This window comes from Micromys minutus (assembly GCF_963924665.1).
Source record: "Micromys minutus genome assembly, chromosome: X".
Classification (NCBI taxonomy): domain Eukaryota; kingdom Metazoa; phylum Chordata; class Mammalia; order Rodentia; family Muridae; genus Micromys; species Micromys minutus.
Genome location: NC_137970.1, coordinates 30,399,056 through 30,426,463, shown reverse-complemented (window position 1 = coordinate 30,426,463; position 27,408 = coordinate 30,399,056). Strand labels below are relative to the sequence as shown.

General features: G+C 41.7%; 2 protein-coding genes across 3 annotated transcripts in view; both read left to right on the top strand.

The window, feature by feature from the left end:
- The window catches only part of SH3KBP1 (SH3 domain containing kinase binding protein 1), a 338,970-nt gene that overhangs the window by 12,373 nt on the left and 299,189 nt on the right, over positions 1 to 27,408 (top strand). The gene's annotated exons all lie outside the window — the stretch shown is intronic.
- LOC308414537 (ubiquitin-conjugating enzyme E2 Q2-like) lies at positions 25,901 to 26,998 on the top strand (the record flags this gene model as incomplete). The annotated part of the gene is made up of 1 exon (XM_080909769.1): positions 25,901 to 26,998. One exon carries the CDS (start codon positions 25,901 to 25,903, stop codon positions 26,996 to 26,998), a length of 1,098 nt encoding a protein of 365 aa, XP_080765895.1.

Here is a 27,408-nt window from a genome sequence, read left to right as displayed (position 1 = left end):
TATATATATATATATATATATATATATATATATACCCACAGCACACACATACACACTATTTATTATATATTGTATTATATATCATGTTATATGTTATATATGATAATATAATATATGAATATGATAATATATACATGTAGTAATATATAAATATATCATGTTATATATATTTTTTCCTTCAAGAAGCTATATGCCTTACTGCAGGGAGAAGATGAGTGGTTCCATCCCTCTAAAGGAAGTATAGGAGGCTTTCCTGCCCCATACCATTGTACCATCCATAGTGATTAACCATTGCTCTCACACAGTGAAAAGGGAAACTCCCTGCTGGCTTGCTTCTTTCTCTTCTCTTTCCCTACCTTCTTTGCCTTTCCACTATCTGACTGGTATTTGCATGAATGTTACTTTCTGGAACCACAGAGCACCATCCATGTCTCAAAAAAATGTATGCTAAAAGCAGGGTATGGTGGTATGCATACCTGGAATCCCAGCACTCAGGAGGCAGAGGCAGAGGCTCGGTTGCAAGTTCCATGACAACCTGACATACACAGTGAGACTTACTCCATCTAAAAACAAAGTTCAGTAGTGGGTGTGGTGGTGTGTGTATTTGTCCTTTTATCACTGGGTGACAGGCAACAGGGGGAGTGCTATGATTATGAGTCCAGCTTCAGTGATAGAGTGAGTTCCAGGCCAGCATGGACTATGGAATGAGATCTAATCCCAACAAACAAACAAACAAACAAACAAACAAACAGATTTAAGCTCCAAAGATGATCACAATGAGTGACTAAAACCATGAACAAGGACCCAGTCTGGAAAACCATCTGAAAGCCTTGCTCATTGAATAAGTTTTCTTAATGGACAATCTTACGTTAATGAATTATTTGCTTACCCATGTATCCACTAAATGTCAGCTTGCATACTTGATAAAAATGCTAGTTGAATATTTATGATGACCTTCCAGGGGCAAGTTCCTTTGAAAGTTGTAAAATTTACAGATGTTATATAGCATTAGTAGTAATGTGTGCCATAACCTCTCTTCTGTTACTTTATCAAATTCTAACTGTAACCTGTAAATTCGTTGGGTAAACAGAATAGTTGACTTGGTACTTTGTATGCTGGGATCCAATTAACATAGGCACGTGTTTATTGGTGTTTGTTAACTGTAAAGCCTTAGGACACCGGGACTGGAAGATAATCTGCTTTTACCCAATGCCACATTTTGCTTAAGTTTCCTTTGCCTATTCGGAGGAGATTGTGGGTGTGGTCATTTCAGGAACCACAAAACCAGCAGTTGAAACAGAAGGGCTCTGAGCAGATTCTGCTTATCCAGAAAGAAGCAAAAGTGTCCATTTCAGGAAATCCCATCAGATTTGAAAACACTTTTCTGAGCTTTAACAAACTCTAGTAGCTTCTAAAACTCCCTCCTAGTTGGAGATTTAGAGAAAATCCAAATAGGTTTGCTCAAATGACTAATGTTGAAGTTCCCCTTACAAGAAAAATATTTCCCATGAGCCCCTATTTTGCCTTAAACGTTTGAATGTTTATTATCAGTTCTTTATTTTATTTTGGTAAGGTATACATAGCATAACTTTACTGATTTGGGTGCTGGGGAGATGGCTGAAGCAGGGCAAAGTGCATAGCTGCCTGAGTGATCCTGATGACCCAAGATCAATTCCCAGAACTCACGTAAAAATATCCATATGTGGTGGTGTGTATCTGAAGTCCCAGCACTTCGGGGATGATGGTGGTGGTGATGGTGGAAGCAGGAGAATTGCCTAGAACCTTTCCAGATGACTAGTTTGGAGTGTTCAGAACTCAGCAGAAACAAGGGAGACCCTGCCTTAAGACCTTAAGAAGTTAGAAAGCAAGAACCAACTGTGGCACATATGTAACTCACACACACACACACACACACACACATGCAAACACACATGCACACACACACACGCACACACAAACACACACACGCACACACACACACATACATGCAAACACACATACACACACACACACACACACACACACACACACGCGCGTGCGCGCTCCACTTTCAAGTATGAAGCTGAGTGTCGTTAAGCACACTGACACTGTGGTATACCGACACCATCATCTTTCCTAACTGAAACACTTACTGTCTTCCTGTCTTACTGTCTACTTGAGGTCTCTGCGATTTTACTTCTACGTACCTCTGATGCAATCATACCGTGAGTTCACCGATTCTTTGGTGACTGGTTTATTTCAGTCAGCATATTACCTCTAAGGTTTATCCATCTGATAGCATGTGTCAGAATTTCCTTTTTAATTGCTTTAAACTATATAATAATAATGTTACTTGAAAACGCAGGCACTTAACTACGTATAAACTGCTTTTGCTTTTAGCTCATTTACAAATATAAACCTGAAATGGATTCACAAATTAAGCATAACTTAAGCTGCTGAAGTTCAAATCAACACCCGTAGAGGCATGGTGATGTTTCAGAGATGAAGTTGTTGCTTGGCTTTGTGCCAGGCGCTTGGTGGAATCTTTCATGTACACTTGTGTCTCCTGTTTTTTTTTCTTCTGTGTTCAAACCACAGGGAGAATCTGTTCTTCATACAGTTCTCACTGAATCCTTTCCATATGCTGCAAGGTATTAAAAGCGACTCTGAATGCAGATCGGATATTTGTGGACTTGAGCGGACATCATTGTCAAGGTGTGATTTGTGAGCCCATTTTTCATTGTAAGAACTCACATGGTACACGCCTGTGTTTGTTCTTTGTCCTCCTTTCTCTCTGACCTGGAAGGAACATCCCCTAGGAGTCTTCTTAAAGATCATCTTTCCCCATTTGGAAAAATAGTTTTATTATTTCCATATGTGTCTCTTCATAACAATTGCATCGTCTTGCTTAGCATTAGTTTGATAAGTGGAGTTGAAACTGGGGAGATTGGAAACTTGTTTGTTGTGTCTAGTTATTAAGTTCATTTGTTTTCTTCGTTCCATTGTCTGAGTATGTCACTGTGAGTGTGTGTGTGTGTGTGTGTGTGTGTGTGTGTGTGTGTGTGGTGTATATGTGTGTGTCCCGCCAGCTGATAGACATATCACTTCCAGTGTTTGCTTCCCACCATTCCTTCAGATGTCTCTGGCACACATGTAAAATGTGTATACTTAAAAATGACAGCAAGGAGCGATTTTGCTTTTAAGTTGTTGGAGTGTCAGAGTATGTGCAACAAGCATTTGTTCTCCATTCACGACTGAATGAGCTAATCAGTGAATGAAGAAGAAAACAAAGGAAAAATATATGCATATTCAGTATAAAAGACACTTTTTAGAAGACAATTTTTAATTGATTTTCAAATTGTATGTTTCCAAAGTCCAAACATTTCTGCTGCTCACATTCTCAACAGTGTTTGCTATCCCCGATATGTACTGAGATGTAGTTTAAGCTGCTTTTCCAGAGGACCTTCTCCGTACCCCGAAAGGTTTTATAGCCTTCTTCTTTCTCAAGCTATTGCTGACCACAAGATAATTCAGGGGGGCAAACTGTTATGTTCTGCAAGGCCATTGGAACCAGGCCCTTTCTTGGTATAGTTGCTCCTGGCTCCTTAGCACCAGTGCCCTTCCCACCATATGCAGTGTACTTAAGGAAGCTGCTTGCAGCACTGTTGGCAATTCTCATGGCAAGAACATAGTTACAGTCTCAAATGCAGCTGCATATGTCTATGGGAAGGTCATCTCCAGTGGGCTGGGGAAATGGTTCAGTGGTTAAGACTGCTTGTTGCTCTTCCAGTGGGCTGGGATTTGGTTCTAATACCAACACTGGATGACTCCCAATCACTTGTAACTCCAGTTCCCAAGAATCCTATATCCTCTTCTGGCTTCTGAAGGTACCTCTATGTGAGCACACACACATACACAGGAATAAAAGTAAAATTAAAAGAGAACAGTCATTCCCAGCTGGGCAACCATGTGCCAACAAATCCTGATGGTGGGGACATGCTTGTTTCTGTTGCCATAACAAATTACAACAAACCCAGTGGCTTAAACGACACAGATGTATCCCATAGTTCTAGAGTTCAGGAATTCAAGAGAGAGAGATGATCCTCATTCTTAGTCTTCCCAGCTTCAAGTGGCCACCTCCTCACATCACTGTGCCCTCTGTTTCCCTCATCATGTCTCCTTTTCTGGTTCTTCTGCTACCCTTTCATCTTTTCAAGTCTTCTGGAATGACATAGGGCCCGATCAGCTAATCAACAATTTTCTCCCTATCTCAAGATGTGAAGTTCAATACATCTGCAAAGACTCTTTTGCAGTGTTGAGTAACATATTCACAGGTACTGGGACTTCTGGTGTGTACACCGACGAGAGTGCACGGTGGTCATTGTTCTGTATACAGTTGGGGGAACAAAGTGTTCTGTTTCTAAGAAGAGGAAGGGGGAAATGGGGACTAGAGATGACTATCAGTTTCTGCTGTATCACATGACCACAGTTTTGTCAGGCTCATGGGTGTATATACATGTTAAAGCTCTCCAGTTGCCAGAGCTGGTGAACTTGTTTTGTTTTCCAGTAGTTCATAATTCATAGGGTTGCAGTGTTCAAGTATTCCTGCAGACAAACCATATTTTTTGAGGTCTATATCCTTTGTCACTAGTGACCAAAATGCCTATCTCTTTTGTTTTGCCACATTTCATTTATGAAGGGCATTTCCAACTACTGTTCGTGTTTTCTTGAGTGCTAAGCAGCCACCATGATCACAGTTATTAAATGCTGCATGAGTGTATCAAGATCTTCGAACATACTTAGAGCTCCCATATGTTAAAAATAAACAGAATGTGGTTGGGGAAATGGCTCGATCTCTAAAGGGCTTGCTGCACAAGCACGAGGACCTGAGATCGGGATCCAATAGTCCATTTAAAACCAAATGCAGTAGTGTACCACTGTAATCCTAGATCTTCTATGGTAAGATGGGACATGGGGAGTGGAGAATCCACAGAAGCTCCTGGGTCAGTTAGCCTGGAGTATATACCTGGCTCAAGTATGATAGAAGGGACTTTCACTTACTTTATGTCCACACACACATACACACACACACACACACACACACACACACACACACACACACACCTCATAATAGCACACTGAGGCCAGGGCCCTCTTGTGTGCCATGACCCTTTATCAGGCATTTTGTGCACATAGTAGGTAGATTAGACAAATTCCTTTCTAATGCCTTTTGGCTTTTAGTTTGTGTGTTCATCTGTTGTGGGTACGGAGGGCAGGGAGATACACAGATACTTTTTAGCATGTGCTATTAGATTGGAATGTTTGTGTAGCCCCAGATTCATTCATATGTTAATGTCCTAGTACCTAATGTGGTCCTATTTGGAGTTGGTGCCTTTGGGGACGATTAATTACAGGTTCATTCATACTCCTTGACACAGCTTGATTTAAAAATGTTTATTTTTTTGTCTCCTGCCATTAATTGCTTCCTTCTGGCAACAGAGAGCCAAGTGAGTGATTAGTCACATTCACATGCACCCATTTTTGTACACGTTAGAACAAACTCTCTGTAGTGGTGACTTAGGGAATCTCTAGTAGCCAACAAGACTCATCTGTACTTTGTGGGCTCTAGCAGCCCCTCCCCACAGCTTCCCTGGGCTTTGCTGTCTTTGCCTGTTCCAGTCTCTCCTTATTGTCCTGGGCTCTGCCTTGGGAAATGTTGTCCTTCAGCCTATAGCTGACAGTTCTTGCTTAGGAGGCTGAAGAATATAGTAAACTTGACTACAGTAAGTCATACATGTGCATCCTACTAGTTATGCGTGGGAAGAAATCACCAGTTGGCGAAGAGCTATTTATTTTTGAGAGGAGCTCCTGAGAGCTCTTATTTGCCTTTGTTTTCCTTGGATTGTTGGAAAATGGAAGAATTTGAGCTTTGTTTGTAGCCATCTTTAATTCTGTTCCCTCCTTCTCTCTACCCCCCAACTCAGATGCTTCCAGAGCATCCAAGAAGGATCACTGGTTGAGGGGAATAGACATATTGGTTGAGAAAAACAGGAACTTTAAGGACCCCAACATTCTTGTTCTATGTACGTTGTCCCCATCCCCTGGTTGTCAGGTCATGATAACACCCTTCAAATTTACATGGTGTGCTACCTATAATGGATGGCAAAAGAAAGAAGCATCTGTTGAATGAGAAAAAACAACATGAGTCTAAAGGCAGAGTATCATTTTCCCAAACCAGGGTAGAAATCATCATTTAATTACATACTTTATTGGCTTCCATTGGCCTGAGATTGGTGCTCAGGTACAACTGAGAAACTCATTGTTGCCTGTAGTCCTCCCTACTGTTGGCCATGTTATAAGGCATATGTATATATTTGGATGTAATTTCCCTGCAAATGACCTAACAAAATAGGCATGGGAGAATTTTGACTTTGTGATAGAATTTATAACCCCCAGATCACTTGCTTCTTATGCATGGGAATCATCTCATGGCCCCTGATTAGTCATTAACAGAGTTCTGTTTGTATTGAAGTTGCCAAGAGATGACCCATTAGTGATCAGCCTCTTATAAAGCTTGTACCTTGTTGTCGTTGCTGTCCTCCCCTAAGTTTCTCTGCCGTGGCTTTGCCACAGAAGGATCTACTTTATCATTTTTGGTTGTGGTCAGCTCTCAGGCTTTCCACACTTCCTCTTGGGTCTGTATTGAAGCACATTTGTGTGCTCTGGGCTGTGGAGAGTTGATCTGAGATATGGGAGCCCACGTGCTTATTTCTACAGGGTGCTCATCCTGCATTTTAGGGAAGTGTTGTTGGCTGGCCCCAAATGAGGGATGTTTTTCTTCTTTCCTTTGCTGATGGGACTCAAACTTTTTATCCTGAACCAGACCCTGCCATTTACAGAAGAGTTCATTTCTTTCCATTGGGGAGCAATTGCTTAGAAAATGTCCTCCTGTTTAAAACACAGTCATATTCTAAAAGGACAGTGAAAACTCCCATCAGCTGGCCTCACAGTCAAATAGTATTAACGGTGGAGATGGCAGTGTGATGCTGAGTCCCTCTGGATTGACTTGAATGTTGACAATCTGCTTTAAATGTTATGTGTGTCACTCATTTGGGGACCATCTCATGTATCACAGACAGCTCTACCTTTGGATGTTCTTACACTTTGGAGAATGGGAGGAGCCATATGGCTACTTCCTAGGCAACTGCTACTTGCTGAAAGTAGAGCTTAAGTGGCCCAACTGTCCTGGCCTTGGAAATCATTACTTTCTATTTTTAGGCTATCCCGTGTTAGCCCTAACTCCTTTCAAGTACAGGCAATAGGAATCGATGAGCAAGACCTTTGTCAGATGGGCAGTGTTAGAGTTTGAACTTTTCTTCTCAGCTAGTTGGAAGTGTATGGGACCTAAATCTATAGTAAGAAGAATGCTGAGCTTCCATGTTCCCTCCCTTTCAGCCCCATCTGTCATTTAAGCAGGGTTCTGTTTCACTGTGGATTTAGGGCACTCACCACAAGAAAATAATGTTGAAAGGAGTTAATTCTGGCTCTTTGTGAGCTTGTGGTACCAGGTAAACCAATAGCCATAAGAACAGTTTGCATTAAAAATCAAAACAAAACAAAATGAAGCAAAGCAAAAAAAAAAAAAAAAAAAAAAACAAAAAAAAAAACAAAAAAAAAACAAACAAAACAAAAAAAAGCCCAAAAAAACAAAGGACCCTCTGACATGCCTGAAGAGCAACCCTGAGACTTGGACTTAGACTCTGTGAGCTTCAAAAGGAAATTGGTGTCATCATCCTTAATTGCAAAGGATTGCGCTAAATGATAAGAAGAGGCTTACCTTCCATTGCTCAGTTCCCAACTAATAATCTTACTTTACTATACCCGTTCTTGCCCACCTTCAGTTACAAAAATAACTCTGAGTGGGTTTTCTTTTTAAAGATTTGTGTCAAACTGATACCTCATAAAATGGCACAAGCAAAGTGTTCTATTTAGAACTTGTCCTGTGACATAACAACACAGGTGTTTTTAGTTTTTGGACCCTGGTTTTGGGAATTAAGGTTAGGGGAATGGAAGACTGGTAGTAGCTATGGGCTTGGAGCTAGATTTTCAGACAAGACATGGCAACTCTGTGGATTTTGCATAGATAGATTTACTTAAGTAAAACTTGCTTATTCATTAGCTCCTAAACATGCTGCTCTGGTATTTAGTAAATAGGATTAGATGTTTCCTATTGTTACCTGTCTTATTTACATATCTGTTATGACCAAAGCAACTTTCAGAAGAAAAAGTTTATTTGGGGCTTATGGCTTTAGAGGGTGAGTCCATGATGGCAGAGCAAAGGCATGGTGGTGGCAAGAACAGTTGGGAGCTTACACTGTAATCCATAAGCACAAGACAGAGGCCACACGGAGAGAGAGAGGGGGGATTTTGAAAGCTCAAAGCTTGCCCCCCCAATAACACACCTCCAATAAGGCCACACCTTCCAATGCTTCTCAAAACAGTTCCCTCAACTAAGGACCAAGCATCCAAATCTCTGTGCCTATGGGGGGTATTCTTATTTAAACCACCACACTGCCCTAACAAATTACTACAAAAACAACACAAGTGTATCGTCTCTCAGTTCTATAGGAGTCTGATGTGGGTCTCATCTCATGTGTTTAGTATCAAGGTATCGACAAAGCTGTATTCTTTTCTGGGAACTAGTAAAAGAAATCTCTTGTTTCCCCCCCACCCCAACTTTAGGAGGCTGCCCATGTTTCATTTTTAAGTCTTCAAAGAAGGTGAGCTCTACTAGCATTTCGCCACTCTGACCTCCTTCAGTGTTTCTTCCATGATTCCCCAGGTGAATCTCCCTATTTTAATGCCAAGTGACTAGCAACCTTGTTTGCAACTTGCTGGTTATTTCTAGGTTCTCAGAATTCATATGTGGGCACTGTTGGGATGCATTGCTCTAGATATTTTACTGTCGGTGGTGTCAATAGCAGCTCATGGTGGAGGACAGTTTCCGCAGCACTGCAGGAAGTTAAGGTGGAGTTCTCAGACCAAGGCTCCTGAAAGGCTACCCTCGGGCTGGAGGCTCATGGTGAGATGGTATTAAAGGAGAGCATAGAGTGAGGTTGGCGAGTCACAGCTGGGCTGGCCAGCCAGTGAGTAAGAAGGAAGCGGGAAGATGAAGACAGGAAATGGCAGTCCCTTGGGAGAAAGAAAATAGAAGATGAGGCTGGCTACATTTGACCTAAAGGAAAGAAAAAGAAGGGCTTTTTTTTTTTTTTGTCCCGTGCTTTGGAATTGGTTCCTCTCTTGAGGTAATGCAGAAACTCTAGACTGAGTATATTTGGTCTCTGTTTAGATACGGGTTGTGCTTTTGCCACTGAAACACAAAGGCTTCAGCGTGACCGCTGAGTCCTGCAGTGTGGGTTAGGGAGAGCAGCAGCCCATATAATCAGGTCCCAGGAGAGCTCTGCTCTGGGGGTTGCAAACGGACTTGGACGTATTCACAGAGCCTTGGCCATTTTCTCAGAATCCTAAGGTATAATCTGCTGTGAAATGAACTATGCTGCTTTGTGCTTTAAAGAACTGTCAAGATCTTCTGGGACACAATAGGAGGGAACTCTGAGGGTCATTTCCCACAGTCTTATGAACACAGGGTATTCCAGCCACTGCTGACTCTTGTTAGTCAGAAGGCGCAGGGAGAGCCCTGTAGCTCTGGAAGCTGTGCTAAGTCCCCAGGGTCCCTGTGTGACTGTGGCAGAATTCAGTTAATCCACAGAAGGCCAGAGCTTTCGTTTTCTAGCCAAACGTGGGCCGGGACATATTACTTTCTGAAGAGGGCAGAGTGCTGATCTTTGTAGATTTTTCACTGTAGTTTTTACAAGAATCAGCTTGACATTAGTGTTTCCACGAGTTGCTCATGTTGCTGGTTCATCAGCTGCAGCCAATAAACCCTGACAAGTCTTTGCTGCTGGCCCACCATGCCCGGGAGGGACATTTGTTCCTAAGTTGAGTGCTTCGAGTGGGAACTAACCATCTTTGAGTTAGCATGAAAGCTAATTAATAAACCAGGGTATATTCCACTGCTTGTTTTTGAAAGCATGAGTTGATTTTAACACTTTATTTTGAGGGGCTGGAGAGATGGCTCAGCAGTTAAAGAGTCCTTGCTGCTCTTCCAGAGGGTCTGGGTTCAATTCCCAGCACTGACACGGTGGCTCACACCTATCTGCAACTCAGTCCCGGGACTTCTGACACTCTCACACAGACATATATGCATGCGAAACTCCAATGTACGTAAGTTAAAAACAAATTAAAAAAAAAAAAACAAAAACCTTTATTTTGAACAGACTTCGCTCTTGCAGAAAAGATGCAAAAGTGATGTTGGGCTGTCACATGGCTCACACCCAGCTTTCCCTACGATTGTCTAGCATCTTTCCTAATCATGGTAGTGTTTATGTTCTTGTGAGGACTGGGAAACCAACATTGGCACACTACTATTTGCTATATTGAAATTATTATATAATGCCATTAATTTTTCGACCGGGGTTCTTTTTTAAAAAATTCCTGTCTAGGATCCTGTCCAGAATTCTACCTTTCAATTGGTTGTTGCTCGATCCTGGGCTTCCACTGTCTGAGACAGTTCCCCCATCTGTCATGACCTTGATAGTTCTGAAGCATGTTGATTAGTTATTTAGTCAACTGTTCTACAATTGTGTTTTCTCATGACTAAACTGAGGTTACTTAAAATAATCTTATTTCATTTTGGAGATTAATACAATTACAACACTTCTCCTTTTTCTTTCCTCTCTCCAAACCCACCCATATTCCCATCTCTGCTCTCCTTCAACTGAAAGCTTACGGAATATCTTTTAACAATTTTGAAATGAGGAGTTTGATGGCATCAAACACTCACAGGTGCGCTGTCACTATTCCCAGGACATTTCCACAACTCTCAGATGTTTGTCTCATCTATTCTATCCTCAATTAGTAGTTATTCTCCAAATGATCCTTCCCCTGGCCTCTCTTCACCGCTAGTCTACTTTCTATGGTTGTTGGCTAGTCTACGTTCCTCATGTAGGTAGCATCATATTGTTTATTATTCTGTGTCTTGCCTCTTTGACTTAGCTTTCAAATATCATCCATTTGATACTGTGTTTCAGGATTTCCCCCTCTGCCCTGGTATTAAGGGTTGAACTCATAGTCTAACATATATGCCCTATCACTGAGCTACACTTCCCTTAAGCCACTTCATTTTTCTTTTGTTTCTGAAACAGGGTCTTTGCTGAGTTGCCCATGCTGGCCTTGTCCTGTCTCCATCTCTGGAGTAGCTATGTGGTATGTGCCACCAAATGGTCCAAGATGTTCTTAAGGTGAATCGTGGTCCATTAGAGGGATAGGTGGTACTTTGTTTATCCTCTTATCTCTTGGCAGGGAGGAATTGTGTTGTTTCCCTCCTTGGCTGTTGGGAATCATACTTAACATTACTCTTATATCACTGGGTCATGTTTTCAAAAGGAACTTGAAGAAGCTGCCCAAGCCTTAGTTTGGAAAGGTAGGAAAAGGAAGCATTCAGTTGTTCTGTCCCTCACCAAAGCTTCTAAAAGAAGACAGGGAAGTAGATTGTAGTACGGGGAAAGGAGGGGCAGAATGATTTGGAGACAAGTGTTGACTGCTAGTAGGGCTGGGAGAAGAGAAAGCCCAACCTGTTAGGTTTTTTTTTTTTTTTTTTTCTCTTTTGGTTGGTGTTGTTCAAAGCCACTGCCTCTGGAAAAAGGCATAGATGACAAGAAGCAAGCCTGCTTGCCGAAGTCAGAGTGTGGGTCTGGTGAATAGGTATGGCCTGCATAGACTCGTGTGTGTGAATGCTTGTCCTATAGAGTGGCACTATTAGGAAGTGTGCCTTGTTGGAGGACTTATGTGGGTAGGCTTTGTTCAAGCTATGCCCAGTGTGACACCCAGTCTTCTTCTGTAGTAGGATAGGATGTAGAACTCTCAGCTCCTTCTGTAGGCCCATGTCTGCCTGGACACAGCCATGATTCCTCCATGGTGATAATGAACTGAACCTCTGAACCTGTAAGCCAGTCCCAAGTAAGTGTTTTCCTTTCTAAGAGTTGCCTTGGTCATGGTGTCTGTTCACAGCAATAGAAACCCTAACTAGGACAGTAGAGAGCCAGCAGGATAGCATTCAGGACCACAATTCACTGTGGTAGAGGGCAGGCTGGGGAAGAAAATAGCACATTCTACAACCCAAAGCCAAGAGAGAACAGATGAGTTGGAAATTAAGGCACTTTAGTCTTCCCACTGTTTCACATCTTTGTGACTGTATTTCCTAACAAGAAATGGTTTATTTATAATATATAGTGTTTATTATTGTGTATTACCTGTAATGCTTAGTATGCTCAATGTAGAAGCAGGAGGATTGTGAGTTCAAGGTTAGCCTGAGGTACTTAGTGAAACCATCTTAAGAAAAAGGACTTACTGATATATATATATATTTTTTACTTACTGATGTATTTAAAGATAGATTATTTTCATGCTGTCTTCAGTTGACTTTGACAGACTGTACAGTAGGTTGTCTTGATCATTGCATAGGTTGTCTTTGAGATGTATATTTTGTCTTTTTAAATTTATTTCCTTTTCAGGTGTGACTTTGGTTGACTTTTAAAGGTATGGATAAATGAAAATTTAAGGAAAGCTGTCTTATCTATGAACTCAGATGCATTAGATTAAGAATATTTGGGTTTGGCTTTATTTTTGAGTATGGAAACTTATGGTTTATCAGTAAAGAAGTAGCAAGTACAGATGAAATAAAAATAAATGGAAGAAAATAAAGAAGAAAAACTAAGGAAATGAAATAATAAACAAAAACGTAGGTGAAAGTAAGTCCCATGTGATGGCTAACACCTGTGATCAACACTTGTACGGCTGAGGCAGGAGGAATATTACAAACTTGAGGCATCTGTGGGTTCAGGGGGACTTTGAAGCCCATCTGGGTCACAGAGTAAGGCCAGGTTTTGTTCTTCAGAGAACATAAACAAAAGATATGGGGAACAGTCTTGTGGATTTACATATAGACAAAAATACATTTAAGTCGATGTTTGTTTTGAAGACAGCAAAGAGGACTTGAGTGGAGGTGTGTGGTGCTTAAGTCTTGCCAGTAGATTAGAGACAGGGCCCGAGGGAGCATCCACCATTGCTGAAATCCCTAGGATCTGGGTGTGACACCATAGCTGCCAAGGGTCTAATTTCAATCTGTCCTACTCACTGATCAACATATTGGACTCTGGTGCTAATATACTGTTAAACTAGCATACATGGTGAAAATAAAATACAGAAAGTGTGTTGATTGTTTGAGATGAAAGTCAAAGAAAACCTCCTAAGTCATTGGACAACTTGGGAGGAAAATCATTTTAAATAAATCACATCATTACACAGCATTATCCAGTGGCCTGCTTCTTTTATGTTTCCCTTATTTTTGAGATCAATAATCACAGTATTTAGCCACATTTTTAAGGCAGAAGTCCAGGCTCCATTGACCTCAATGGTGAGATCAGTCCCCATTGAGACACCCCAGTTAAAGAACTCAGCATTGATGAGAGCAGGTTAGATGTATTCAGTGTGGATGCATAGGAGACAAGAACACCGCAGTGATGTAGTGACCCACACCTGTCTTGCTTTTAGTGTATTGACTTGAGCTTTGGAATGAGAAGAATTCAGGCAAGAAGCATGAGGTAGGCGTGAAGTATGGTCCTGAAAGGTGGCCCAAAGAAATCATTCAAAGATGATTACTTCCTTAGTTTTGGCTTTGTCCTCACCAGTAATTGCTCCCAACTGGGGATAGGGTGCTACTGATGCCTCTGTTTTAAACTTCTGTTTTACGCTTCCAAGGTGACTTATGGGGCCAAGAAAGGAGGCAAAGCTTTTTAACAAACATAGACTTAAGCTTTGACTTTTTATTGCTGTTTATATCTGTAACTCAGCCCTCTTATTGCTCTTATTGCTGTGGCTAAGACTTTTCAATGCTATACTGAGTAGAGTTGAGAGAGTGGAAATCCTTGAGTTCATATTAGTGGAAATGCTGAGTTCTCCCATAAAAATGATGTGCCTATAGGTTTGCCATATATAGTCTTTATTATGTAGAGATATGATCCTTTTATTCTGAAATTCTTTAGGACTTTTAACATAAAAGGATGTTAAATTATTTTCTCTCTCTTCAAAAATCTTTTGGGACTATCTAAAAAGATATCACCTTTAAAAAGACAGAAATTTGCCATAACTAGGAAAATTAATAAAGCAAATGTTATTACTAATATTAATTTTCTCTCGCACTTGCTAGAATTCCATTGCTTATGTAGACTTTTTTTTTTTAAAGACAGAGTTTCATATCATCCAGGCTGACCTCAAGCTTCCTGTGTAGTCAAGGCCTTGAACTCCCAATCTTTCTGCTAATACCTCCCAAATCCTAGAATTATGGGCATATACCACCATGCTCCTCTTAAGAGATAAGGTCCTGCTGGGCAGCTAATGCTGACCTTGAATTTGCCATCCTGCATGCCTCGGCCATCCCAGTAGCTGAGATGGTAGGTATGTGCCAGTGCACTCAGCTTTATGTACTCACACATTTTTATTAACATCATATTATGCATAATGTATTTCATAATGGCATTTCATATACATAATGCATTTTCTTTTTTACAACTTTATTTAAAAAACAGAGATACATGTACAGATTTTTAAAGGCATTTTGGCATAAAACTATATGAATATATTTTTGTCAGTACTTGATTTTTTTTAGAGGTTTGATAGTGTGCATTGAAATCTTATTAGTTACAATGAGCATAAAGTACATGTAAAATAAAATGTAACATGGAAACAGTCAGAGTTTTCTTGGTGTGTATAGATTGAACATAATGATTTTTAAATACCAAAATTTTCCACAAGGCTATCTTCTTAGCTCTTGAGTTATTAATGATTTAAGGTCTAGGTGTACCACACTCTGAGAGGGTGCTATACACTTATTGTTTTTTTCTAAGAAGGACTGAGGCTTCCACTTTTTGGCCTTTTTTTGTTTTTTTGTTTTTTTTTTTTTTTTTTTTTGTTTTGTTTTTTGAGCTTCATATGATCTGTGAGTTGTTTGAGGTATTCAGAGCTTTCTGGGGTTAGTGTCCAATTATCAGTGACTGCATATTGTGTCTGTTCTTTTGTGACTGGGTTACCTCACTCAGGATCATATTCTCAGGATACATCCATTTTCCTAGAAATTTTATAACGTCATTGTTTCTAATAGCTGAGTTGTACTCCATTGTGTAAATATACCACAATTTCTGTATCCATTCATCTACTAAAGGGCATTTGGGTTCTTTCCATCTTCTGGCTATTATAAATAAGGCTGCTGTCAACATGGTGGAGCATGTGTCCTTATTGTATGTTGGAGCATCTTTGGGGTAAATGCCCAGAAGTGTAATAAGTGGGTCTTTAGGTAGGACTATGTCTAATGTTCTGAGGAACCGCAAGACTGATTTCCAGAGTGGTTGTACCAGCTTACAACCCACCAACAGTGGAGAAGTGTTCCTCTTTCTCCGCAACCTCGCCAGCATCTGCTGTCATCTGAGTTTTGGATCTTGGCCAATCTGACTGGTGTGAGGTGGAATCTCAGGGTTGTTTTGATTTGCATTTCCCTGATGGCTAAGGATGTTGAGCACTTCCTTAGATGTTTCTCAGCCATTCGATATTCCTCAATTGAGAACTTTTTGTTTAGCTCTGTACCCCATTTTTAAATAGGATTGTTTGATTCTCTGGGGTCTAACTTCTTGAGTTCTTTGTATACCTTGGATATTAGGCCTCCATCTGATGTGGGGTTGGTAAATATCTTTTCCCACTCTGTTTGCTGCCATTTTGTTTTCTTGACACTGTCCTTATCCTTACAGAAACTTTGCAATCTCATTTACTCCCATTTCTCAATCTTTGGTCTTAGAGCACAAGCTACTGGTGTTCTGTTCAGGAAATTTCCCCTGTGCCTATGTGTTCTAAGGTTTTCCCCACTTTATCTTCTAGTAGTTTCAGTGTACCTGGTTTAATGTGGAGATCTTTGATGCACTTGCAGTTGAGCTTTGTACAAGGAGATAAGAAAGGGACTATTTTCATTCTTCTGTATGCTGACTCCCAGTTGAGCCAACGCCATTTGTTGAAGAGGCTATATAATGCATTTTTATCATACTTATTTCCCGTTACCCTTTCCTGTTCCCATCTTGCTTCTGCTGACCCCATCCTGTTCTTTCCTGGTCTATCTTCTACTTTCCTCTATGCAGGAATTTACTTATTTGTTTTTGGTGGCCCAGTGAGTCTCATTAGGTTTGCTCAAAGCGACCAGGTCAGAGATTATATATAGGAGCATAATATACATTAACTGCCTACAAATACTCAGGGAGGGTGGGGCCTCATTGGCCTTGTATTTCCCCAGAAATGGATAATAGCAGGTCTAGTCTTGTGCAGATTATGGGCTGATTATCTCCAGTTCCATGAGATCAAGCATGCGCGAGTGATACCATGTTCCAAAGACTTCTTTCCTTCTTTCTACTTCTATAATCTTCTCATTCTGTTTACAACCACAGTCCCTGAGCCTGGGCGGGGGAGGATGCTGATGCACCTTCTAACTGAGCATTCTACAGTCCTAGAGGCTAGAAGTTCAAGGTCAAGTGCATAACTACAGCCTGCTGATGCCGGTTTTTGTTGTTGTTGCTTGTATGTATTTTATTTCAGGGCTGACCACATTGCATTGGATAACCAATTAGGGGTCCATCCCTTCGTTTATTCTGGGTATCTTTTTGTGTGTTGGGGGTGTGTGCATGTATTTGTGTCAGTGTGTATACTTGTACTTGGGGATCCACATATATGTGTGTATGTGTGTATGTGTGAGTATGTGGGAACCAAAGGGCCAATGTTAGGTATCTTTACTAGTTACTTACCTCTTATTTTTGTAGCTGGTGAGTATCAATTCTGTCAGGCTGGCTGTCTACTGAATTCCAGGCATTCACCTGTCATTGCCTCCCCAGTGCTGGTGTCTTTCACATGGGTGCTAAGTGTCCAAATTTGGCTTATGTGTATGTAGCAAGCACTTTACAGACTGAGCTGTCTCATCGGTGCCTAATTTTCTTTATTTCTTAATATATATAAAACCTGTTATATTGGATGAGAGCCTACCCTAAAGACCTCCCCTTAAGTAATTGTATCTGTAGCATTCCTGTTTGCCAGTATGGCCACATTCTGAATTATTGGGGTTAGGAAACATGAATCTGTTGAGGAAACAGTTTAACTCATAACAACATTGAAAGCAGATCAGACCAAAGCTATGTTGCAACCATATTAGGGGGGTAGTAACTGGTGCGCAGTGAGCAAGCATATCCAAGGCTTGGGGGAACAGAGCAGAAGTCACCTTCCATATTGGCAAAAGAAGAAAAATGCTGGTGAGCAGTATCAAAGTAATATTGACACCTTATATAGACACATGATAGCCTGTGCCAATACCTATTTTTTTAAAAAAAAATTATTTATTATATGTATTTGAGTGTTTTGCCTACATCTATGTCAGGGCACCATATGTGTGCAGTGTCCACAGAAGCCAGAAGTGGGGTGTCAGGCCCCCTAGGACTGGCGTTAACCAACAGTTGTGAGGTGCTACGTGGGTGCTGGGAAATAAAGCCAGCTCCTGTGGAAGAGCGACGGAGCCATGTCTCCACCATCAGAAACCAAACACTTAACTAAAACATGGACAGGTGCTTTCTCGGAGGAGAAGTAGTTGGGAAAATGGAAGAGAGAGCTTTCCCATGATAGATCTTCATAGTTATTTGAATGTGTAAGAGGTTGCCAGGGGAATTTGGATAACAATGGACCTGCATTATACGGGCTGCTTGTGTTTAGCTGCTCTTGCCCATCTAAGATAAGAAAAGGAAGTGTGAAGGCTTTAACTGCCCTTAAAGGCCTCTATTGACAGGAAGTGAAGTCATGGACTTTCTGGGACCTATTAGTATTTCCTGCTATGAAAGAACTTAGTTTTCAGCTTCTTCTAGGAGACTTACTTTAATATACTAAAAGCTCTGTGTGTGTGTGTGTGTGTGTATGTGTGTGTGTGTGTGTTTGTTTGTGTTTGTGTGAGAGAGACAGAGACAGAGATACACACAGAGATACACACAGAGACACAGAGAGAGACACAGAGAGAGACACAGAGAGAGACGGACAGAGAGAGACGGACAGAGAGAGACGGACAGAGACGGACAGACGGACGGACAGGGAGAGACACACAGATGGAGAGAGACATACAGATGGAGAGAGACACAGATGGACAGAGAAAGAGAGAGGGAGACAGAGAGAAGGAGAGGGAGACAGAGAGAGAGAGGGACACACAGAGAGAGAGGGACACACACACACAGAGAGAGAGAGAGAGAGAGAGAGAGAGAGAGGGAGACACACACACACACACACACACACACACACACACAGAGAGAGAGAGAGAGAGAGAGAGAGAGAGAGAGAGAGAGAGAGAGGGAGGGATGGAGACAGAGAGAGAGGGACACAGAGAGAGAGGGACACACACAGAGGGACACACACAGAGGGACACAGAGAGACAGAGAGAGACAGAGAGAGACAGAGATGGAGAGAGAGACAGACACACAGAGACAGAGACAGAGAGACACAGAGAGGCAGAGAGATTGATTTTCCTTCTGCTGGGGAATAATGATGGTGTGTAGCTTATTACAGTTTTGAAATCCTTCAGAAAATGACCGCTTTCTGGCCCGTGTTGCAGTTACTGATTTGGAAGAATGCAAAATGTCATTAACTCTGAAGTTAATTTTATTTTGGCAACAATTGTTTCACGTCTGCTTCTGTGGGGAGCATTGGTGATAGGTTTCCTCCCCCCATTCATAAAAGTTCCCTCTTCACATGCAGACCCCTCTTTCTATACTCTTGTGACGTGGCAGGGGCAGGGAGGGCCCCTTCATGTCTGCAGAAAGCCCAAGTTCTTCCTTCGGATAGTAAACGGCTTGTGGAATGTGTCCATCTTGTTAAGTAGCCAATAAACTGGAAGAAAAAAAATCCAGTGAAAGAACAGACAAAGAAAAATACTTTCTGGCACATAGTCCAACTGAATGATGCTGGTTGTTGCATATGCAGGACTGTACTGCCAATGTCTACATTAAGATGACAAAATAGGAATTCAATTGTAGTATATAGTACATCATTCAACACACTCACTCGCTCTTCCCACTCTATTGTTTCTCTAGACATCCTTTTTCCTTTTATGTCTGTCCCTTTACCAGTAGGGGCTAAGAGGTAATAGAAACATATGACACCTTGTCCCTGTGTTTTGGGGAATTCAAATTAGAGTTTCAACAGTAACACATAAAATATATACAGCACTGAAAGATTTATTAGTCTAGATGGGTCTTGGTAAATTATGACTAAAATCCAAAGCTGACCTGATGATTATTTCTGGAAATAAAGTTTTATTGGACCACAGCCATGTTCATTCATTCTGTGTATTGGTTGTGACTGATTATTGCTCTTAGCAGCAGAGTTGAATAGAGCAACAGAACAGAGGGTTCACAAAGCCTAACCATTTACTATCTAGCTTTTTAGGGAAAAAAACGATTGACTTCTGGTCTAAAACAATAATTCTCAGTTTTCCCAAGCCATGGTTTGCTAAGTAGAAGTGAGCTGGTCAGTCTCCAGCTAGTGAGCAGGAGAAAGAAACGAGGGCTAGCCTGGAGATGGCTTTGAGAATGTGAGGGTGAAGAGCATTGTGCAATGTAAGGAGTAAGAAATCAGACTTAATAGATGGGAACATAGGGGGAGACTTCAAAGGAAGTGTGGCACGTTCATCGTCAGCCCTGATGAGATTCTCGGGACCAAACTAGGGGCACATTGTTATCATCTCCGAATTCCAGAATCAAGATTGTGAACATCCCGTGAACATTTGGTATCTTTCAAAGGCAACAGTGTTGTGTGCGATCAGTACTTATTTCAGGCTTGGACAGTAGAATCTAGTGTGTACACTGCTTAGCTTTCTTGTCCCATAGGATGGCAGTTCTAGATGTATTTGGAGTAACAGCTGTCATCCTCAGAATAGATTTAACCTCAAGAGTCTTCAAAGGTTACCAGTGCCAGGAAACTTGTACGAATGATCCATCTCCCATTTTATTAGAAGATCCTTCTGGAGAGATCTGTGAGAAGGGGATCCAGGACAGAAATGGTTATAGATGAGAAGGGACTGTGGGGTGTAGTCATGGCACTGCCTCTTTCTTTGCTTTAGGGCTTCTGTGCTGTCTGCCATTTTGTCTTGGAACACATTTGCACAAAGTGTATTTCAACTGTCTGGATCACTAGCTCGAATGTGGCTGTCCAGACATACTTTTTCCTGCTGCTCCTTGCTGTGCCTTCTCAGTGTACACTCATCCTAATGCCTTGACACTTGTCATGGACTTTGATTCCCTGTTCTTTCCTACCAGGACAGCCTGGGCAAAACCCTGCAGTGTTTGTCTTTGCCCTGTTTTGATGGGCTTGGAGTTGCTGTGAAGCTGGGACACAGGGCTGTTACCAAGGCTACTATGTCCTCCCAATTAGTGGTGCTTTTTTTATATATCTTTTCCCTCTCACCTGCTCTTTTGTCTTTTGTAAATTAACAAACACACATTGATGGGCACAGGTAGAGATGGAGGGAGAGAGGAAAAAGGGAGGGAGGGATGGAGAGCTATAGGTAGATGATAGATTGATAATTAAAATGAATACAGATGAAAAAAATTGTAGTACAATTTGTACTAAACTTATTCCAGACCTCTCTGTTCACCTGTCTTTCTTCCCACACTGAAGTCTTTCACCAGATGACCTTGATTCCTATGCAGTGGAGGTGTCAGCTCCTTGGTGCTTCTTGTCTTCATATATGATCACCACTGTCTGTAACAGTGAACTCTTGATACTTGGAGTCAGTGAAGGAAACATCTTTCTTTTCATTCTCCTTTCCTGACTTCTCGTTGAGGATGTATCCAACTTGTATTCCTGTTGCTCATTGTGATACCTTGTCCTCTGATAATTTCAATCAATTTTGACTGGCTTAAACTGCCATTCTGTCTAAGAAAACCATTAGCCAACACGTCACAAGGCTGACAGCTTGACTTGGCCTGATTTCTCATTTAAGCATACTGCTTGTATTCATGTATATTTCTGTATGCGGCCTCAAGTTTTGAGGAACATATATCTCTGAAAATCTTTACTAACCAAAAAATATATGAGCAGAAAGAGATGTAAGAAAATAGGCATTGAATCCAGACAGTCATGTATCTGGGATCTCAGTTCCCGAGCCTTGGACAAGTTTTGTGATTTCTGAGAAGGTTATTCTTTCTAACCAGAAACAACAGGAGCCACAGAGAGTGTATTTGACTCACCATTGTTGCACAGCAGAGAGGCTCTACATGTAGTCATTTTGTGTGCTTAGAGTTCAAGGGTCCAGAGTTTCAAGAGGATGTGGTGGGGGGTGGCTTGGTTTTGTTCTACAATATCTGGGTTCTCAGCTGGAAAGGCTTGAAGCAGGAGGTGTCTTTGGCATGTCAGAGAAGTCTACATGTTGGAGTCCCTTCAGTGGTAGTCGGCCGCTTTGCAGAATAAGGCTTTGTCTCAAACTGTCCTAGCAAGTAAGTAGAAATATTATATCGCTGCAGAAGTTGTACTGCCTCACTGTCTTGCCCTTGATGATCCCACATTGGTGATAAGTGTGTTCATGACTGGGTCTCGTCTTTTTTTTCTCTTTTTAAGTTAAAGTCTCTATTATAAACTATGAGCTTTCTCAGAGTTTACTGTATAACCAAGGCTGGGCTTTGAACTCGCAGGGATCCACCTCTGCCTCTTGGGATTCAGGGCATGAGCCAGCATACTCAGCAAAGGTATATATTTTAAAATTGTGTATGGAGAGTCATGAGTGCCACTAAGTGGCAGTGGATTTACTGAAGACACCCTGAGGCACTTCCAACATCATGTGGTAGGTGGGTAGGTGTAACTACCATGAGCAAGTATGTGGTGAGGGATAGGAGAAAAAGAGAAGCAGGGCACTTTGTGCACTAGGAAGAGAAGAGAGGAGGAACTTGGAAGCAAAAAGTGGTGAGGAACAGTCTGATGTGAGCAGCTTGCACTGTCACCTGAGGCCATGGTGAGGTCCCAGCCTGTGCTACAGCTGACAGGCATGTCTGGATCTGTGGCCTTGAAGCAGTGGGAGTCTGTAAAAGATGGCTGTGGACTATATTACCACCAAAGGCCATGTGGATATGCTTGGTCTGGGTTGCCTCCTCAGGTCATCCTGATGTCTGAGGACTGCAGAGCTCTCACCAATCACCAACTCAGGGAATCTGGCCCTGCCCATTGCCTGGTTGGCATGGGAGAGCTGATCCTGAGGGGTATGAGAGTGGGAGAGCTGGCCCCACCCATCATCTGGGCAGTGCAGGAGAGCTGGCAGGTTGAACAACTCAGCCTCAGGCCGAGACTGAGGGCACCGAGTTAGGGTCTACTCCATCTATGAACTGTTGTACTGTTTGAAGGATCTGGTCCTAGAGAATCAAAGCTGTAAGATCTCCGTGTTACAGGATAACAACAGGATATCCTAGAGCAGTCCCAGTGAGGATCCAGTATTGATGATGTAGCAGAAGCCAGAGGCTTTGAACCAGACCAATGACTCATTGCAGTGAACATTTGCAAGTAAAGCTGTTTAGGTGAATGGGTATACTATGTGACACACAGTGACACATCTCACGTTCCACACTGAGATTTCTTTTTTGCTTGCAGGCTTTTATTTTTGTTTTCTTTTGTAGGGGAAGGATGCAAGGGTGGAGAGCAGATATGGAGAGACGGGGAGATGAGTGAGATTGGAGTGTATGAAATTCATAAAGAATAAAAAGTTAAGAAAAATTGTGTGTGTGCATGTGAGGGTCTGTACATACATATATTTCTGTGAGTCTAGATGTACACAGAGGCCAGGAGAAGGCTTCAGATGTCCTATATCTGAATTTATAGGTGGTTTTGAGCCACCATATAGGTGTTGTGAACTAATCTTGGGTCTTCTGCAAGACCAGCAAGTAATCTTAACTGCTGAGCCATTTCCAGTCCCATGCTTGAAGAACATGGGTGAGAGTCAAGAGATACAAGAAGGATAAAGACACTTGGTATCTGCATATAATATTTTTTTCATTAAGTTAATATTTATGAAGTCCCAACTATATGCTAAGTATCCGGACAACAATGAATATAGAGGCAAACATGGCAGACATACACTCTTTGACACCCTTTAGTTTGCCTTTAGTGGAGGACACAGACAGTAATCAACTGGAATTGGATCTGGAATAAAGATCAGGGATTTCTCTTTTCATTTTCTTAATTAGTGATTGAGGAGCGAAGGCCTAGCCTCTTGTAGGTAGGGCTGCATCTGGGCTGGTGGTCCTGGTTCTACAAGAAAGCAGGCTGAGCAAGCCACAAGGAGCACGCCAGTAAGCAGCATCCCTTCATGGCCTCTGCATCAACTCCTGTCTTCTAGATCTTGTTCTGCTTGAGTTTGTGCCCTCATTACTTTTGATGATGAACTGTTGTTATATGGAACTTTGGGTGAAATAAACCCTTTCTTACAAAAAAAATAAGGAATTTCTAGTTTTATGGAAAAGTCTGGTGAATATCTTGGTATGTATATTTTGTTTACTACTACTACTACTACTACTACTACTACTACTACTACTACTACTACTACTACTACTACTACTACTACCACCACCACCACCACTACTACTATTGGTTTTTCAAGACAAGGATTTTCTATGTATCTCTGCCTGTCCTGGAACTTGCTCTGTAGATCAGGCTAGCCTCAAACTCAGAGATCTGCCTGCCTCTTACTTCCAAGTGCTGGGATTAAAGGCATGTGCCACCATTGCTGGGCTTTATGGATGTGCATATTATATTAGATCAGTTTCTTCCAGTGAGTGATGAGAATGGGTTATCCTCTTGGATTTAATGTGAGTTTCCAGCTGCTTCCTCTTTGGTGGTAAATTTGTAGACTTGGATTCCTGAAGATGCTCCAAAATCACCAGGCCTCAGATACACAAGTATATCCTGACCATTTAGTTCAGATGCAGACTTAAGTTTTTCTTTCTGAAAAGAGAGTTGGGAGTTATAGAGGTACATAGATTCTCCTGGGGGTCATCTTCAATCATGTATAGATGCCTTCTCATTCTGATATAGACGAGGGTGTAGGGAGAGAGGCAGGCAAGGCATCTCTAAATGGTTGAAGAGAACCCCCAGGAGTTCAGAATAGACCAGCACTTCTCCAGCTATACTGTGGAGCTTGTTACAAAGCTACCTCCATTTCTTAGATCTGGGGAAAAGTCAAGAGATACTACTGGGTTGTCAAGGTAAATGATATCAGGCAGGTCCAGATATACATGCATACGGAAGCCTGTTGTAGTTGCTGGGAGTTGGTTCCCAGAGAAGAGTGCTCTGAGGAATAGCCAGATGCTCTATCAGTGCGTCCGCTTTCTGTTACTGTAATGAACACCTAATACAGGTGAACTTAAAGAGAAAAGCTTTGTTTTGGTTCACATTTTTGTGGGGTTCAGTTTATGTGGTCACATTGCTTTTGGGACTGTGGTGCAGCAGCATATGAGGGTAGGGTGGAACAAAACCAGTTACCTAGTGGCAGCTGCCAAGAGGAAAAAATAGTTTAATAGTTTCTTGTAACAGCATGACCCTAATGATATAAAACTTCTTACTAATCTCCATCTCTTAGTAGTGCTACAGTGGGACCAAGCTTTTAATATATGGGCCTTGGGGAAAATGAAACCTAGCAACCACATTTCTGCTGTGTTTCAGAATGGATTCCTAGGTCAGAGTTCTATTAAGAACCATAACCATGGGGATGATAGTGTAGGCCTTTAATCCCAGCACTCAGGAGGAGGAGGCAGAGGCAGGCAGATGTTTATGAGTCCAAGGTCTGCCAGGGGTGCCTAGTGAAAACCTGTCTCAAAAAAACTCTGCCTATCAACCAACCAACCACCCCCCAAAAACAAACAAAACCCCCCAAACCATATCTATATAGCACAACTCATAGCCTTCCTTGTGCAACACATTTCTGAAAAGGCCCAGGTTCAAGGTTGGCCTTGTCCAGAATCCACACAATAGATGTGGTATAGAACGTATTTGAGTGCATTTAATTTTCTAATGACATGAGAAAAATCAACCGATATTATTTTTATGTGTGTGGGTGTTTTGTTCACATATATGTACTGCATATGTGCTTGATAATTGTGGAGGCCAGAAATGTGCAGTGGATCCCCTGGAGCTGGAGTTGCAGGTGGTTGTGAGCTGCCTCATGTGGGTGCTGGGAACCAAACTGAGGTCCTCTGAAAGAGCAGCAGATGCTCTTACCTGTTGAATCATCTCTCCAGTTCGGTTTATTATTTTTAAGTGGCTAAAAGTATATCTTGAAAAAGAAATTAGACTGACAATGATAGAACATGCCTGTAATCTTAGCACCCAGAAAACTGAAGCGTCAGAATTATGGCTGCTAACTCAAGATTGGCCTGGTCTATATAGTGAGTACCAAGCTAGGCTCCACAGCTAGATCTAGTCTGAAAACGCAACAGAAGGAATTAGGATTAATCATTAAGCAACATCCAAAGACAACTGCTGTTCACTCTGTTAGAATCTCAGGATATATTCTGAGTGCATCTTTTATAGAGGAATGATTACAATTTTATTTGATATTATTTTATATTTTATTATCCATAGAAAATGAACTATAGTACTGGAAAGGAAGTTATTTTTACATCATTTCTTTATTTTAAGATATTTCTAAGCAGCCCAGCAGGCATCTCACGGGGCAGCCTCGCTTCCACACTCTTGGAGAGGAAGGATGTCGTCGGGGCTTAAGGCCGAACTGGAGTTCCTAGTATCCATCTTCCACAAGGACCATGAGCAGCTGCGCATCGTGAGCTGGCATCTGGACGAGCTGCAGTGTTGGTTCCTGTTGCCGCCGCCCTCGCCACCGCTCACCCTGAACTGTGCCATCATGGTGGGGTCCTACCCATCTTCCCCACCAATATGGTTCGTGGACTCTGACGATCCTGATCTCACATCGATCATGGAACGCCTGGTAGATTTGAAGCCCAACAGTTCACTTTGTCAGCAGCTCAAGTGGCTGATCTGTGAGCTCTGCAGTTTATATGGCCTGCCTGAGCACCTGGATGTGAAGAAGCTAGACCAGCCGGTCCCCATCGCTCAGAAGGTCAAAGAGGTGCCTTCAGATGATGAAGAGGAAGATGCAGCTGACAAGCTAGATGACTTGGATCAATATGAGCTGAAAGAAGAAGAGACTAGTAGTGAGAAAAAGTCAGAGAATGAAGGGCTTGATAATGAGCATTTGGCAATATTAGAGAATATCAAGAAGAGACGAACACAAGAGTATGTGAGTGGTACTATGTCTGGCTCAGTGCATGCTTCAAATAGACTTATCAAAGAACTCAGAGAGATATACAGATCACAGAGTTACAAATCAGGGACTTATTCCGTGGAACTGATAAATGACAACTTATATAACTGGCAAGTTAAACTGAGGAAGGTTGACCCTGATAGTCCCTTGCACGGTGACCTTCAGCTCTTGAAAGAAAAAGAAGGCATAGATTATATTTTGCTTAACTTTTATTTCAAAGATAATTTTCCATTTGATCCTCCATTTGTTCGTGTCGAGTCGCCTGTTCTCACTAATGGGTATGTCTTGAGTGGAGGTGCGTTGTGTATGGAACTGCTCACCAAACAGGGCTGGAGCAGCGCCTACTCCATAGAATCCACCATCATGCAGATCAATGCCACCCTAGTCAAAGGTAGAGCCAGGGTGAACTTTGAAGCAAAGAAGACTCGATATAGTGCATATAGAGCCCGAATGGAGTATAACTACCTTGTGGGAGTACATGAGAAAACAGGCTGGTTCACTCCTCCAAAGGAAGATGGGTAGACTGCCCTGGATTTGGAACAATGTAGCTTTAAAGACACAAGCTTTTCAGATCTTTGACACTAGTGAGGTAGATATTAGCTAATTAGTGTTTTAGTGAATAATCTGTCAACTGACCACCAGTAGAAGTTTCAACCTTTTCATTTTGCTTACTGTGGGGGTCTTGGGCTGAATTGTGGTTTTCCCTGATAAATAGTGATAGTATTCATTTTTCATCATCCGTTTTCCTTGATTAAGTGAAATGTGTTTAGTACGCCAATCAGTTGTGACTTTAGATAATTTTTGTTTATTGGGCTATTGGGGGAGGGAGGGGATAATAAATATTCACAAACATTTGTTCTATTTAATGCCAATAAAAGTTTTCCCAGTGTCCAATACTGGCTTAGAAGAAAAAAAGATATTTCTATATATCT